Here is a 15,377-nt window from a genome sequence, read left to right as displayed (position 1 = left end):
GAGTGATGGTTGCTGATAATGAGCCTCTGTATGCCTATGTAGATATTCCATAAAAAATCTGCCGTTTCCAGCTACAATAGTCATTTACAACATTAACAATGTCTACACTGTATTTCTGATCAATTTGATGTTATTTTAATGGACAAAAAATGTGCTTTTCTTTCAAAAACAAGGACATTTCTAAGTGACCCCAAACTTTGAACGGTAGTGTACATACATTGCCTTCAGAAAGTATTCACACGCCATTACTTTTTCCACATTTGTTGTGTTACAGCCTGATTTTAGAATGTATTAAATTGAGATTCTGTGTCACTGATCTACACACAACACCCCATTATGTCAAAGTGGAATTTAGTTTGTAGAACATTTTTAGAAATTAATAAAAAATGTAATGATGAAATGTCTTGAGTCAATAAGTATTCAACCCCTTTGTTATGGCAAGCCTAAATAAGTTCAGGAGTAAAAATGTGCTTAACAAGTTGCATGGACTCATTCCGTGTTCAATAATAGTGGTTAACATGATTTTTTAATAACTACCCCATCTCTGTACCCCACACATACACTATATATACAAAAGTATCTGGATACCCCTTCAAATTAGTGGATTCGGCTATTTAAAACACACCCGTTGGTGACAGGTGTATAAAATCAAACACACAGCCAAGGCAATCTCCATAGACAAACATTGACAGTAGAACGGTCCTACTGAAGAGCTCAGTGACTTTCAACATGGTACCGTCATAGGTTGTCACCTTTCCAACAAGTCAGTTCATCAAATTTCTGCCCTGCTAGAGCTGCCCCGGTCAACTGTAAGTGCTGTTATTGTGAAGTGGAAACGTCTAGGAGCAACAATGGCTCAGCTGCAAAATGGTAGGCCACACAAGCTCACAGAACGGGACCGCAGAGTGCTGAAGCGCGTAAAAATAATCTGTAACACCCACTACCGAGTTGCAAACTGCCTCTGGAAGCAACAAACTGTTTGTCGGAAGCTTCATGCAATGGGTTTCCATGGCCGAGCAGCCGCACACAAGTCTATGATCACCAAGCGGTGGCTGGAGTGGTGTAAAGCTCACCGCCATTGGACTCTGGAGCAGTGGAAACTCGTTCCCCCGAGTGATGAATCACGCTTCACCATCTGGCAATCCGACAGATGCCAGGAAAACGCTACCTGCCCGAATGCATAGTGCTAACTGTAAAGTTTGGTGGAGGAGGAATAATTGTCTGGGGCTGTTTTTCATGGTTCGGGCTAGGCCCCTTAGTTCCGGTGAAGGGAAATCTTAACACTACAGCATACAATGGCATTCTTGACAATTCTGGGCTTCCAACTTTGTGGCAACAGTTTGGAGAAGGCCCTTTCCTGTTTCAGCATGACAATGCCCCCGTGCACATAGCAAGGTCCATACAGAAATGGTTTGTCGAGATCGGTGTGGAAGAACTTGACTGGCCTGCACAGAGCCATGACCTCAACCCATCGAACACCTTTGGGATGAACTAGAACGCCGACTGCGAGCCAGGCCTAATCACCTAACATCCGTGCCCGACCTCACTAATGCTCTTGTGGCTGAATGGAAACAAGTCCCCGCAGCAATGTTCCAACATCTAGTGAAAAACCTTCTCAGAAGAGGGGAGGCTGTTATAGCAGCAAAGGGGGGACCAACTCCATATTAATGCCCATAATTTTGAAATGAGATGTTTGACGAGCAGGTGTCCACATACTATTGGTCATGTAGTGTACAATTATCTGTAAGGTCCCCTCAATTGAGTAGTGAATTTAAAGCACAGATTCAACCACAAAGACCAGGGAGGTAAAAAAAAAAATAAAAAAAGGCATCTTTTGATAAATGTGTAAAAATAAAATACAAAAAGAAAAAGAAAAAAGCAGACATTGAATATCCCTTTGAGCATGGTGAAGTTATTAATTAGGCTTTGGATGGTGTATCAATACACAAAGTCACTACAAAGATACAGGCGTCCTTTCTAACTCAGCTGCCGGAGAGGAAGGAAACTGCTCAGGGATTTCAACATGAGGCCAATGGTGATTTTAAAACAGTTTCATAGATTAATGGTTGTGATATGAGAAAACTGTTGTAGTTACTCCACAATACTAAGCTAAATGACTGAGTGAAAAGAAGGAAGCCTGTACAGAATAACAAATATTCCAAAACATGCATCCTGTTTGCAATTCACCTAATTCACCTTTCAGCAGGACAATAACCTAAAACACATGGCCAAATCTACACTGGAGTTGCTTAACAAGACAACATGAAATATTCCTGAGCGGCCTAGTTACAGTTTTGAATTAAATCGGCTTGAAAATCTATGCAAAGACTTGAAAATGGCTGTCTAGCAGCAATAAACTCATCCAGGTGTGCAAAGCTCTTTAGAGACAAAGGTGCTTCTACAAAGTATTGACTCAGGGGTGTGAATACTTACTTAAATGAGATATTTCTGTACTTCATTTTCAATAAATTTGCAAACATTTCTAAAAACATATTTTCACTTTGTCATTATTGGTTATTGTGTGTAGATGGGTGAGAATTGTATTTATTTAATCCATTTTCAATTCAGGCTGTAACAACAAAATGTGGAATAATTCAAGGGGTATGAATACTTTCTGAAGGCACTGTACACACTAAGAAGCAGATACTGTAAATGCAATAAGGTAAATTATCCCATCCTCTATACATAAAGACCAAACATATGATCACAGCATCTGATTTAATTTTTTTTAAATCCCTCTTGAATATACTACAACCAGATATGGTAGCAATATAATTATTTCTTCATGGTCTATTGGAGGGATTGGCAACTGGTTCAAGGGGACCACAGTGTTCTCTCTTTTCTCTGTGTGCATGTCCAGAGTGATACATTTCGTAAGAAAGAATATCAAACAAGCACTCAAGTTAAAGGGTTGGCAGAATTCCTAGAAACGCTGCGAGGCCTGGTAGTTTAGTTTGGTCTCCTAGAGCAACTGTGCCGCGTTGTTATGGTACATTTGAGTGCAATGTGTATAAAGAGCCCTTGGGGCTTGTGAGCTAAGTGGCTGGGTCCACCTCGGGGCAGTACTCAGGGCTTAGGGAGAGCGTGGACCACTGGGTGTGTAGTCTGAAGTGGCTACAGAGTGCTGTGTGTGCGTATGTCCAACCGTCATGGTTAGCAAGAAAATACAGTGCCACCATGTCAAATGAAGTTCAAGTGCTGTGGTTGAAGGTTCACCTGCCTCATCTGAAGCCTCTTCTTTTAGGGTGCTGCTATAGACCACCAAGTGTAAACTGTCAGTATCTGAAGAATAAATGTGTGATGTTAAATAAGGTCTCTGATGCTAACAGACCTTGGTCTTGGTGACCTGAACATTGACTGGTTATCATTGAGTTGTCCTCTCAAAAGAAAACTTGAACTATGATTATCACTCAACCAACTAGAATGTATACCAATAGTATTGGATCTCTGACATCAACTGGTATTGATCATATCTACAGTTGAAGTCGGAGTTTACATACACCTTAGCCAAATACATTTAAAGTCAGTTTTTCACAATTCCTGACATTTAATGCTGGTAAAAATGCCCTGTCTTAGTCGGTCTGTCAATTAGGATCACCACTTTATTTTCATTATGTGAAATGTCAGAATAATAGTAGAGAGAATGATTTATTTCAGCTTTTATTTCTTTCATCACATTCCCAGTGGGTCAGAAGTTTGCATACACTCAATTAGTATTTGGTAGCATTGCCTTTAAATTGTTGAACTTGGATCAAACATTTCGGGTAGCCTTCCACAAGCTTCCCCAATAAGTTGGGTGAATTTTGGTCCATTCCTCCTGACAGAGCTGGTGTAACTGAGTCAGGTTTGTAGACCTCCTTGCTCGCACACGCTTTTTTAGTTCTGCCCACAAATTTTCTATAGGATTGAGGTCAGGGCTTTGTGATGGCCACTCTAATACCTTGACTTTGTTGTCCTTAAGCCATTTTGCCACAACTTTGGAAGTATGCTTGGGGTCATTGTTCATTTGGAAGACCCATTTGTGACCAAGCTTTAACTTCCTGACTGATGTCTTGAGATGTTGCTTCAATATATCCACATAATTTTCCTGCCTCATGATGCTATCTATTTTGTGAAGTGCACCAGTCCCTCCTGCAGCAAAGCCCCCCCACAACATGATGGTGCCACCCCCGTGCTTCACGGTTGGGATGGTGTTCTTCGGCTTGCAAGCCTCCCCCTTTTTCATCCAAACATAAAGATGGTCATTATGGCCAAACAGTTCTATTTTTGTTTCATCAGACCAGAGGACATTTCTCCAAAAAGTATGATCTTTGTCCCCATGTGCAGTTGCCAACCGTAGTCTGGCTTTTTAATGGCGGTTTTGGAGCAGTGGCTTCTTCCTTGCTGAGCGGCCATTCAGGTTATGTCGATATAGGACTCGTTTTACTGTGGATATAGATACTTTTGTAACCTGGGGATGAGTACAGTGGTAGAAAAAGTACTAAACTGTCATAAAAGTACAAAGTAAAAGTAAATGCTATACATCAAATTCCTTATATTAAGCAAACTAGACGGAAATATTTTCGTATTATTTTTATTTATGGACAGAAAGGGGCACACTCAACACTCAGACATAATTTACAAACACAGTAGTTGTGTTTTGTGAGTACGCCAGATCAGAGGCAGTAGGGATGACAAAGCGTTACATTGATAGGTGCCATAATTCTGTGCTGATTGAGCATTCTAAATGTAACAAGTACTTTTGTATGTCAGGGAAAATGTAAGCAGTAAAAAGTACATTATTTTCTTTAGGAATGTAGAGGAGAAAAAGCAAAAGTTGTCAAAAATATAAATGGTAAAGTACAGATAAAAACTACTTAAGTAGTACTTAAAATTATTTTTACTTAAGTACTTTAACACCACTGATTGTGACAAAACAAAAAATAAAAGGAAAAAGATAAAAACTGCACCAGCCATAACCATGCAACTACAAAACCCCAAACACCCCTCTTTTCCCACTACTTTGCCCTAACCGTTCTTACTCCTGGCCACCGGCCTAGTCGGACGGGACTCCTTCCTTCAACACCTCCTGTATCTCTTCTGCTGTAAAATCTTTCACGCCCACTAACTTTTATGCTCCTACTACTACTTTTAGCTTCTGCTACTTCCTTTCCATCTGTGATGTATAGTTAAAACCTGTTAGGGCTAGGGGGCAGTATTGACACGGCTGGATAAAAAACATACCTGATTTAATCTGGTTACCACTCCTACCCAGTAACTAGAATATGCATATACTTATTACATATGGATAGAAAACACCCTAAAGTTTCTAAAACTGTTTGAATGGTGTCTGTGAGTATAACAGAACTCAAATGGCAGGTCAAAACCTGAGAGATTCCTTTACAGGAAGTGGCCTGTCTGACCATTTCTTGAACTTCTTTTCCATCTCTATCTTTTACTAAGGATCTCTGCTCTAACGTGACACTTCCCACGTCTTCCATAGGCGCTCAGAGCCCGGGAAAAAACAGAATGTCGTCATCCCAGCCCCAGGCTGAAACACATTATCGCCTTTCTCAAGTGGCCGATCAAGGGACTCTGGGCTTATGCGCGTGACCCGACGGCCCCCGCCTTTGTGATTTTTTCCTCTGTTTGCCGAAAAGGAGATTCCCTGTCGGAATATTATCGCTTTTCTACGAGAAAAATGTCGTAAAAATTGCTTTTAAACAGCGGTTGACATGCTTCGATGTACGGTAATGGAATATTTAGAATTTTTTTGTCACGAATTGTCACGAATTGCGCCTTCTTTACCATTTCGGATAGTGTCTGGAACGCACGAACAAAACGCCGCTATTCGGATATAACGATGGATTATTTTGGACCAAACCAACATTTGTTATTGAAGTAGCAGTCCTGGGAGTGCATTCTGACGAAGACAACAAAAGGTAATCAAACTTTTATAATAGTAAATATGATTATGGTGAGTGCTAAACTTGCCGGGTGTCTAAATAGCTAGCCCGTGATGCCTGGGCTATGTATTTAGAATATTGCAAAATGTGCTTTCACCAAAAAGCTATTTTAAAATCGGACATATCGAGTGCATAGAGGAGGTCTGTATCTATAATTCTTAAAATAATTGTTATGCTTTTTGTGAACGTTTATCGTGAGTAATTTAGTAAAATGTTAGCGAATTCCCCGGTATGCTAGTTCTGAACGTCACATGCTAATGTAAAAAGCTGGTTTTTGATATAAATATGAACTTGATTGAACAAAACATGCATGTATTGTATAACATAATGTCCTAGGGTTGTCATCTGATGAAGATCATCAAAGGTGAGTGCTGCATTTAGCTGTCTTCTGGGTTTTGGTGACATTATATGCTGGCTTGAAAAATGGGTGTCTGATTATTTCTGGCTTGGTACTCTGCTGACATAATCTAATGTTTTGCTTTCGTTGTAAAGCCTTTTTGAAATCGGACAGTGTGGTTAGATTAACGAGAGTCTTGTCTTTAAATAGCTGTAAAATAGTCATATGTTTGAGAAATTGAAGTAATAGGATTTTTAAGGTTTTGAAAATCGCGCCACAGGCTTAAAGTGGCTGTTACGTAGGTGGGACGAATTCGTCCCGCCTAGCCCAGAGAGGTTAATTACCATAGCAATGAATGTCAAGAAACCAACCTTGCTATAACACAAACTGTTCTGGTCTCTCAGTCCTGGCCAACTACTTACTGGTATCCTCTCTTGATCCTTCACCCTTTGCCCACCATCCTGTACTTTCCTCACTGCCTCAGCATATGACATTCTTCACTGCTCGAACCCTGGCCACCTCAACCTGTCTCACTCGCACAGGACACTTCTGATCCCCAGCAACATGGGCTCCATCCACAATTGAAACACTAATTTGCCTCCAAAACTACACACTCCTTTGTCCCATGCACACTTCTCACACCTTGGCCTTCATCCTACAATACTGCTGCTACATTACCATAACCTTGGCACCTGAAACATCGTAGCAGGTTTGGAACAAACACTTACGGGATAACTCATATCCTAGCATGACTTTATCAGGCAAACACTCAATATCAAAATTCAAAAGGATAGACAGCCTTCCCCACACCTGTCAACGCAAGTTCTTCCTGTCCACTTTTGTCAGATTCAATCTCTGAACTCCCACTATCTGACTCAATCTCAAGGTTCTCAAGTGATAAAATAGATATAAATAATTCCACTTGACTTGTATTCCGGGAACATAGGTTTATACTTAACGCCATTGTTTCGTCTTCGCATCGTCGCACTTCCTTCCTGGCTCCACTCTGCTTCTAGCTGATGTTCTATGAAGGTGTGGCTGGTCCAGTGAGTAACGTTAGCTACCTGTTGATCCACGTCGACGGGCGGTACCTCGCCCTGAAATCACTATGAATTCTGGATATTGTGGTGTGCTTACAACCAGGAAATGTACAGGAGATGGAGCATTTCTACCGGTGAAATGCAAAAGAGCTCATATAGTGCGTATAGTGAGGAAATTCTAGATTTTTATGACATTAAATATTAATAACATATAAATGATAAGAGCCCGTCTATGTTCTTTTAGTCCTTACTACTGAATAGTGTCTGTTCCAGGTGGGTAGGAGTCAAAATAACAATACTGGAAGAGATTGAGACCCGGTCACTATCAAAAAGAGGAATAATTCCCAAAATTAGGTTTGAATGCAAAATAAAGTTATTTATTAAAATATCATAGGGTCTAAAAAATCATAGTGCAAGAAAGTGCATAAATGAAAGGTGAAAACAAAACAAACTTTTATGCCTCAGGCCATCATTAGTGTGAATCGGCGGCACACTTCTGGCTTCTATCTCAAGGATAATCTATGAATCTGTACCTAGTACAACAGAATGCATGATCTAGATTATATATATTAATGGACATACAGTGCATTCGGAAAGTATTCAGACCTTTTTTCCCCCTTCTTCAATCTACACACAATACAAAAAAGCAAAAACAGGTTTTTAGAAATGTTTGCATAAAAAACAAATACCACATTTACATAAGTATTCAGACCATTTATTCAGTAATTTGTTGAAGTACCTTTGGCAGCGATTACAGCCTTGAGTCTTCTTTGTTATGACGCTACTGTACAAGCTTGACCCACCTGTATTTGGGGAGTTTCTCCCATTCTTCTCTGCAGATACTCTCAAGCTCTGTCAGGTTGGATGGGGAGTGTCGCTGCACAGCTATTTTCAGGTTTCTCCAGAGATGTTCGATCAGGTTCAAGTCCGGGCTCTGGCTGGGCCACTCAAGGACATTCAGAGACTTGTCCCGAAGCTACTCCTGCGTTGTCTTGGCTGTATGCTTAGGGTCAATGTTCTGTTGGAAGGTGAACCTTCGCCCCAGTCTGAGGTTCTGAGCGCTCTGGAGCAGGTTTTCATCAAGGATCTCTCTGTACTATGGTCAGTTCATCTTTCCCTCGATCCTGACTAGTCTCCCAGTCCCTGCCACTGAAAAACATCCGCACAGCATGATGCTGCCACCACCATGCTTCACCGTAGGGATGGTGCCAGGTTTCCATCAAACGTGACGCATGGCATTCAGGCCAAAGAGTTCAATCTTGGTTTCATCAGACCAGATAATCTTGTTTCTCATGCTCTGAGCTTGATGATGAGTTGGTTATTTGAATCATCTGTGTAGTGCTAGGGCAAAAACCAAAACGAGCACCCAGGGGGGGCCCCAGGACCAAGTTTGGGAAACCCTGGTATAGACAACCTAGATGGGAAACTATTGAGAATGGTAGGAGACTGTATTGCCACCCCTGTATTTGCCATGTCTTTAATCAAAGCCTGAAGGAGTGTGTGCCCACATGCGTAGAAGGAAGTATAAGAAATTGTAAAAAGCAACCTTTGCTGGCTCTAACAGCCGCCCATTCAGTTTGCTTCCGTTCTTAGTAAAATTATGGAGAAAATTGTGTTTGACCAAACACAATGCTATTTTCAAAGAAGTTAACTACTGACTTCCAGCCATAGTCGCGGTAGTAGGGGTGCTGCAGCACCCCCTGATAAATTGAAAAAAAAAACATATAAAAAATCATTAATTAATTACTCCTGTGTGAACTAGGGCTTTATTACTCCTCTGTGACAGGACAAAATAATACTCCTCAGCACCCTCAACATCTTCCCGCTGCTATGCTTCCAGCATGCATATAGGGAAGGGTACTTAGGTTGTACTACACTAACTCAGATGACTAATGATTGGTTAAAATAAATGAATAAGAAGATGATAGTTGGAGATGTATTGTTAGATTTCAGTGCAGCCTTATTGATCATCATTTTGTTATGGACTTTACAGCACCTGCCATCACATGGTTGGAGAGTTACTTATCCTATAGAACCCAGAGAGTTTTCTTCAGTGGAAGCTTCTCTAACAGATATGTACAGTGAGGTGTCCTTCAGGGCAGTTGCCTTGGGCCATTACTCTTCTCTATTTTTTACAAATGACTTGCCACTTGTCTTACAAGAAGCTAGAATGACTACGTACGCTGATGATCATTGATTCCACAATCTACATGTCAGCACCCACAGCCAGCGAGCTCACTGAGACTCTTTACAAGGACTTAATCACCCCTTCTGATACTGACTAACAATACACTGGTCTTCATTACATATAAAACCAAAAGCATTGCATTTTCTTCAAAACATTCTCTAAGACCTAACGCTGACCTGGAGTTGAGCATAAAGGGTGGGCCTATTGTGGAAGTTGAGGAAGCTGAACTCGTAGGATCAACATTGGATGGTCAGTTATTATGGTCAAGTTGTGAAGATGGGGAGAGGTATGTTCCTCTGTTATAAAATGTATTTTAAAAATATATATTATTACGCACTGCTCGACAGCAGTTGTTCAGGCTCTGGTCTTGTCCCATCTTGATGACTGTCCGGTAATATGGTCAAGAGTAGCAATGAAAGAACTAGCAAAGCTGCTGCTATCTCAAAACAGAAACAACACGCCCTGCACTTCACTGCACATGCAGACCTAACATCAACAACATGCATGACAGCCTTTCCTGGTTGAGGGCTGAGGAGAGTGACTACTTCTCTTCTAGTCCATTCAGTGTGTGTGTCCTCCACCTGTCACTTACCCAAACACGCCATGCGGGACATGTCCAGGGTGTATCCGTCGAAGCAGTCGCAGGTGTAGCCCTCCTGTACCCGCACGCAGCGCCCGTTCTCACAGCCGTTCAGAATGCCACACTCTTCCGCTCTCAGGCCCTCAAACGCATCGGACAGGTCTGCAGGATAGAGGAAGGGGGACGGGGGTAAGAAAGAGGTGTTTTATTCACCCAAGTCAGATGAGGATATAAGTAAGCAATAAGGCCCGAGGGGGTAGGGTATATGGCCAATATACCATGGCCAATATACCACGGCTATGGGCAGCTCTTAAGCCATATACCACAAACCCCTGAAGTACCATATTGCTATTATAAACAGGTTACCAACATAAATAGAACAGAAAACAATTCATTTTGCATCATACCCGTGGTATATTATATACTACGGCTTTCAAGCAATCAGCATCCAGGAGCCAAACTACCCATTATATAATGAATGATAATGACTCCAACACCATCATTAAGTTTGCCGATGACAACAGTGGTAGGCCTGATCACCGACATTGACGAGACAGCCTATAGGGAGGAGGTCAGAGCCCTGGCCGTGTGGTGCCAGGACAACAACCTCTCCATCAACGTGATCAAGACAAAGGAGATGATTGTGGACTACAGGAAAAAGGAGGACCGAGCACGCCCTCATTCTCATCGACGGGGCTGTTGTGGAGCAGGTTGAGAGCTTCAAGTTCCTTGGTGTCCACATCACCAACGAACTATCATGGTCCAAACACACCAAGGCAGTCGTGAAGAGGCCACGACAAAGCCTTTTCCCCCCTCAGGAGACTGAAAAGATTTGGCATGGCTCCTCAGATCCTCAAAAAGTTCTACAGCTGCACCATCGAGAGCATCCTGACTGGTTGCATCACTGCCTGGTAGGGCAACTGTTCGGCCTCCGACCGCAGGGCACTACAGAGGGTAATGCATACGGCCCAGCACATCACTAGAGCCAAGCTTCCTGCCATCCAGGACCTCTATACCAGGCGGTGTCAGAGGAAGGCCCTAAAAATTGTCAAAGACTCCAGAAACCCTAGTCATAGACTGTTCTCTCTGCTAACGCGCGACAAGCGGTACCGGTACCCCCTGTATATAGCTTCGCTATTGTTATTTTATTGCTGCTTTTAAATTATTTGTTACTTCAATTTTTTACTTAACACTTATTTTTCTTAAAACTACATTGTTGGTTAAGGGCTTGTAAGTAAGCATTTCACTGTAAGGTCTACACCTGTTGTATTCGGTGCATGTGACAAATAACATTTGATTTGACTTATGTAAGATGTGAATGCAGTGAAATGACTTAAAAAATGTATACTCACATTAGTATGACAGAAATGTCTTCATTTTAAGTAAAATATCGACATTTAACTTGCTTGATTAGATACAATAATTGATCATTAATAACAATTATTAATAATAATAATAATAATAATAATAATGTATTTATGATCTTGGAAGACCTTGGTTACACTGAAAATACAGACTAACATTACTACTATTTCTGCCTACCTACAGAAAAGTATTGTGGTCATGACATGTAGTAATTCATATGGACACACGATGGCAGCAACGAGCTATCATTGAGAGATTAGGCGACTTGTCCCAACCTCCCCATCCGCTCCTTATTGTCTCTGCCTGTTTGAGCTTCATCAGTGTGTTTTACAGTGTGGTGGGGACTGGTTCACTCACTCTCCTCGTCCTCGTACAGGGGCAGGGCGCCAGGCTGGTCGGGGTGAGGCTCGTAGTCCAGGCTGACCTCGTACTCCTGGACAGGGCCGGCCACGAGGGCATCACGACCATACGGACGCCCCTGTCCTCCACTCATTGCCACGTTACACATGGAGGCATAGTCCTCTGTGAGATAATGGAGAGAGAGACTGAGACATGACCATTTGACGGAAACGAGCGAGACATACATATCCTCTAAGAGAGAGAAAGAAAAAGAGAAAAAAGAGATTGAAAGAGATCGAGACATAGCTATCTGAAACAAAGAGAGATCGGAGAAGAGAGAGACTGAGTAGCCTTCTGACCACAGTAGATATGAGGAGCCAGAGAAGAATATCTGCAGCCGGCAATTCTATTCCAACGCAGAGAGAGAATACATGACAAATAGCTAATACATTTGATAAATACAACTGTTTTCTGTCTTTCTAAGAACTGCAGGACATCTAAAATGTCAACACTTCCATGGTTCTTCCAAGTAATTACATTGCCATCATCACTTGGCTTAGAAGACAGAGGGATATTTGACTAAACTGAATACTCTGGTTTGTGGCTAGCGGCCCACTTCCCTCCTGAATGTGTCTTTCAACACACAGCACAGCACCTGCTCTGAGCTCCCTCCTTCCTGGTTACTGTACTGTGGGAACCTAACCCAGAGTCTTTCATCTGCACACCCCGGCCAGCCATCCCCTACAGTCCCCTGCTAATCCCACACACCTGCCTGCCTCCGCTCTCTCCCACAAGAACCTCCACACAGGAGGCGCATCAGAGAGGGACCGCGGATAGATCTGGATGGACCCGATGAGAACAAACGAGTGTGTGTTCTGTTCTGGTCTCTCTATGGAGAGCAGCGGTGAGCTCACGCACCTGCATCTGTGTTATTCAGTAAAGATTCGAGTGGGATCGGATGTCGGACGAGAAGTCTTACACGCCAAAGTGTGTTTCGCAAATCTTTGAAAATCTAAAAGTGACCCGGAATACGAAATGTATCTGTCCATGTTTCTGAATGAGATAAAAACAGCTTTTGTAAAGCGTGCCACCGGCAGAAAGAGCAGCTGTAGACCTATGTCGCACAGCTACAGTGTTCAAACCTTAGCTCTTGTGACTAATCAACTGCGCTTACTAAACTGTCGGTTCAACATCACTCTTACGTGAAGATACCAATTCCAAGACAAACTGCTGGGAAATCACTCAAAAAATCCCATTTAAATACCCCAACTCTACCAGTTCCATCTTCCAGTGGGCTGGAATAGCAGTTTTTGTTTCATCAGAGGGAGGTCCCCACAAGTCCCAGTCCGCAAGTCCCCATAATACACATCACAGCCCTCCACCCTGGCAGCGTAGTGGGGACATGCATTAGCAACCAGCCCTCCCTGCCTAGACACACTCCAGGGATTGGATAAGGGAGGGGGGGGGTTAAACAGGAAAAGGGGAGTGGTAGAGGATAGGCCCCAGGGCAGGCTAGATCTCGGGGGGGCCTCCAGGGGACAGGAGCGTTAGCAGGCAGCTGGCAGAGGCCAAGCCTAATGAGGTGTCACTAGTCCTGGGTATGAGGTCTGGAAGGGCCTGGTCCATCGCAGGAAGGACCACGTCTGGTTCAAGCACTGACCACCATAATCACTCTGAGACCAGCTGTATGGGGTTCTATACTATACCTCACACGAGACTGGATGAAGAAGCATTTACCTAAAAGTTAGCTCTGTTCACAATGGATAATAGGTCATGGATAAAGTCATTATTACAGTAGCGTTGATAAATGGACATGAATGCTGGTGTGGAAGGTTTGTAGTACCTGTGTTCTTGAGGGGGCAGAGGGTACAGTCCATGCCCCAGGCCTCTCCAAACAGACAGCAACACTCTGTGTACGTGGTCTTTCTGTTGGCTAGGGGCTTGGTGCAGGTCAGAGTGTCTGTCAGAGTGTCTGTTACCGTCTGCCAGCAAACACCCTGGTAGCCAGTCTGCTCACCATGTTGCTCTGCAACAGACACAGTACATCTCAATCCCAATCGTTATCTCACTATGAAACACACAATACGGTATGACAAGTTACACAATCTCCACGAGAAAGACATTTTCAAAAACATGTTTACGACAACAGAGACAATATAAGAGCCTTTAAACCATGCTAACTTCAGCATCCTCCATAAGGGTTCTTACCTGCCACTTCAGGGGCGATCACACAGCTCTTGTTGTCAGAGTCCAACACCAGCGGGTGTGTACAGAAACACATGTAGGAGCCCTGTGTGTTCAAACACTCTCCCTCCACACAGCTAGACTCCTCCTGACACTCATCAATATCTGCCGGGCGGGGGGAGAGAGAGAACGAGGGGAGAGGGGGAGCAAGTTAGAGAGCGAGAGAGATGGAGACAAATATTTGAAAAGGTGCTGTTGGGAGTTCTGTCGTCTCAGCCCGATTCTCTTATTGAAATGCAGTCCGCGCGCACGCCGCACAAATGTACAGCCATTTACACTCGTTAACCTATCCAATTAAGCATCCACTTACATAAAACGGAAACAAAAATGCTTGCTCACACACACAAACACTCAGGTAAGGGTGACTTCAATTTAGGAATCAGGCTAATCAACTGCATTTTCTATTTCCTATTGATGAGAGGGCAAATCCGTTTTAATGTGTTAGTAAAAAAGTATGTTGCAGAGACAGTATGCTAGGCAGTAAACATGTTTTTGGGAACGATAGCTCAATTTATACAGCTTCAAGGGGATTATTTGCAGGTGTTGTGAAAAATAAACCTAGTGTTTGGATTGGATGTCAGCCCCAAAAGGAAAGACATGTATTTCTGAAATGTGCAACCACGGCAAATGCATTAGACACACATCAGGCCTGTGGCTTCATAACTGCTGAGGAAATGAATGAACCCCCCCCAAAAAATTGACGATTATATCCATCCAGACATTGCAACTGAAATACACATCCACTCAAAATTCTACACTTTCAAAAATACCCCTCCATCCCTTTCTTAAAAAAGATCCACATATCCCAAATAGAGCACGGCCATAAGACTGGTGGTTGTAGTGGTTGGTTTCTACATTGTATTATGACTCTCTAGTCCACGCGTAACGGGGTAAAACCAGGACCGTCTGGGGTACAGGCCAAACCTCTGCTGGAGCCTCCGCCCAGTCCCAGCCTGTCCAAATAATCCAACACAAATGTGGCGGAACTCCGCAGGCGGACCACAGGCATCTTGCGCTTGTGTCCCGGGGCCAAGGGTGCGGTGTGGGGCCCGGCAGAGGGCCAGGGTCCCTCCAGTGTGGCCCGGTTGGTGGTTTGGGACTTGCTGCCTGGGCCTGCTGGGTTTGGCACATAGGTCACCGCAGTCTGGCCCTGCGTCACCCCCAGAGTGTCCCGTGTCCCCGCCCTGCCTCTCACCAGGCCCTGACCCTACCTAACCCAGGGAGGGGCCCCAACCTACACACCCTGCCCAGCTAGCCAACACACAGGCTGTGGTACAGTAGGACTAACTACTTTTAATGTGTGTGGACAGTTTAATGACATAGAGCTGTGGAAATGGTA

The 15,377-nt window shown here is 43.3% G+C and overlaps 1 protein-coding gene across 5 annotated transcripts in view; it reads right to left on the bottom strand.

Moving 5' to 3' along the window:
* The window catches only part of LOC106576950 (latent-transforming growth factor beta-binding protein 1), a 133,842-nt gene that overhangs the window by 2,027 nt on the left and 116,438 nt on the right, over positions 1–15,377 (bottom strand). For all 5 annotated transcript variants that reach the window (XM_014154513.2, XM_014154517.2, XM_014154516.2 and 2 more), the window contains 4 exons: positions 14,003–14,143; positions 13,638–13,820; positions 11,813–11,977; positions 10,103–10,252 (listed from right to left, as the gene is read on the bottom strand). In XM_014154513.2, coding sequence (XP_014009988.2) covers positions 10,103–10,252; positions 11,813–11,977; positions 13,638–13,820; positions 14,003–14,143 — 639 coding nt within the window. The remainder of the gene's footprint in view (positions 1–10,102; positions 10,253–11,812; positions 11,978–13,637; positions 13,821–14,002; positions 14,144–15,377) is intronic.

The sequence above is a fragment of the Salmo salar genome, chromosome ssa18 (genome assembly GCF_905237065.1).
Source record: "Salmo salar chromosome ssa18, Ssal_v3.1, whole genome shotgun sequence".
NCBI lineage: Eukaryota > Metazoa > Chordata > Actinopteri > Salmoniformes > Salmonidae > Salmo > Salmo salar.
Note: the sequence above shows the minus strand (reverse complement) of the source record. Positions and strands in the feature narration are given on the sequence as shown.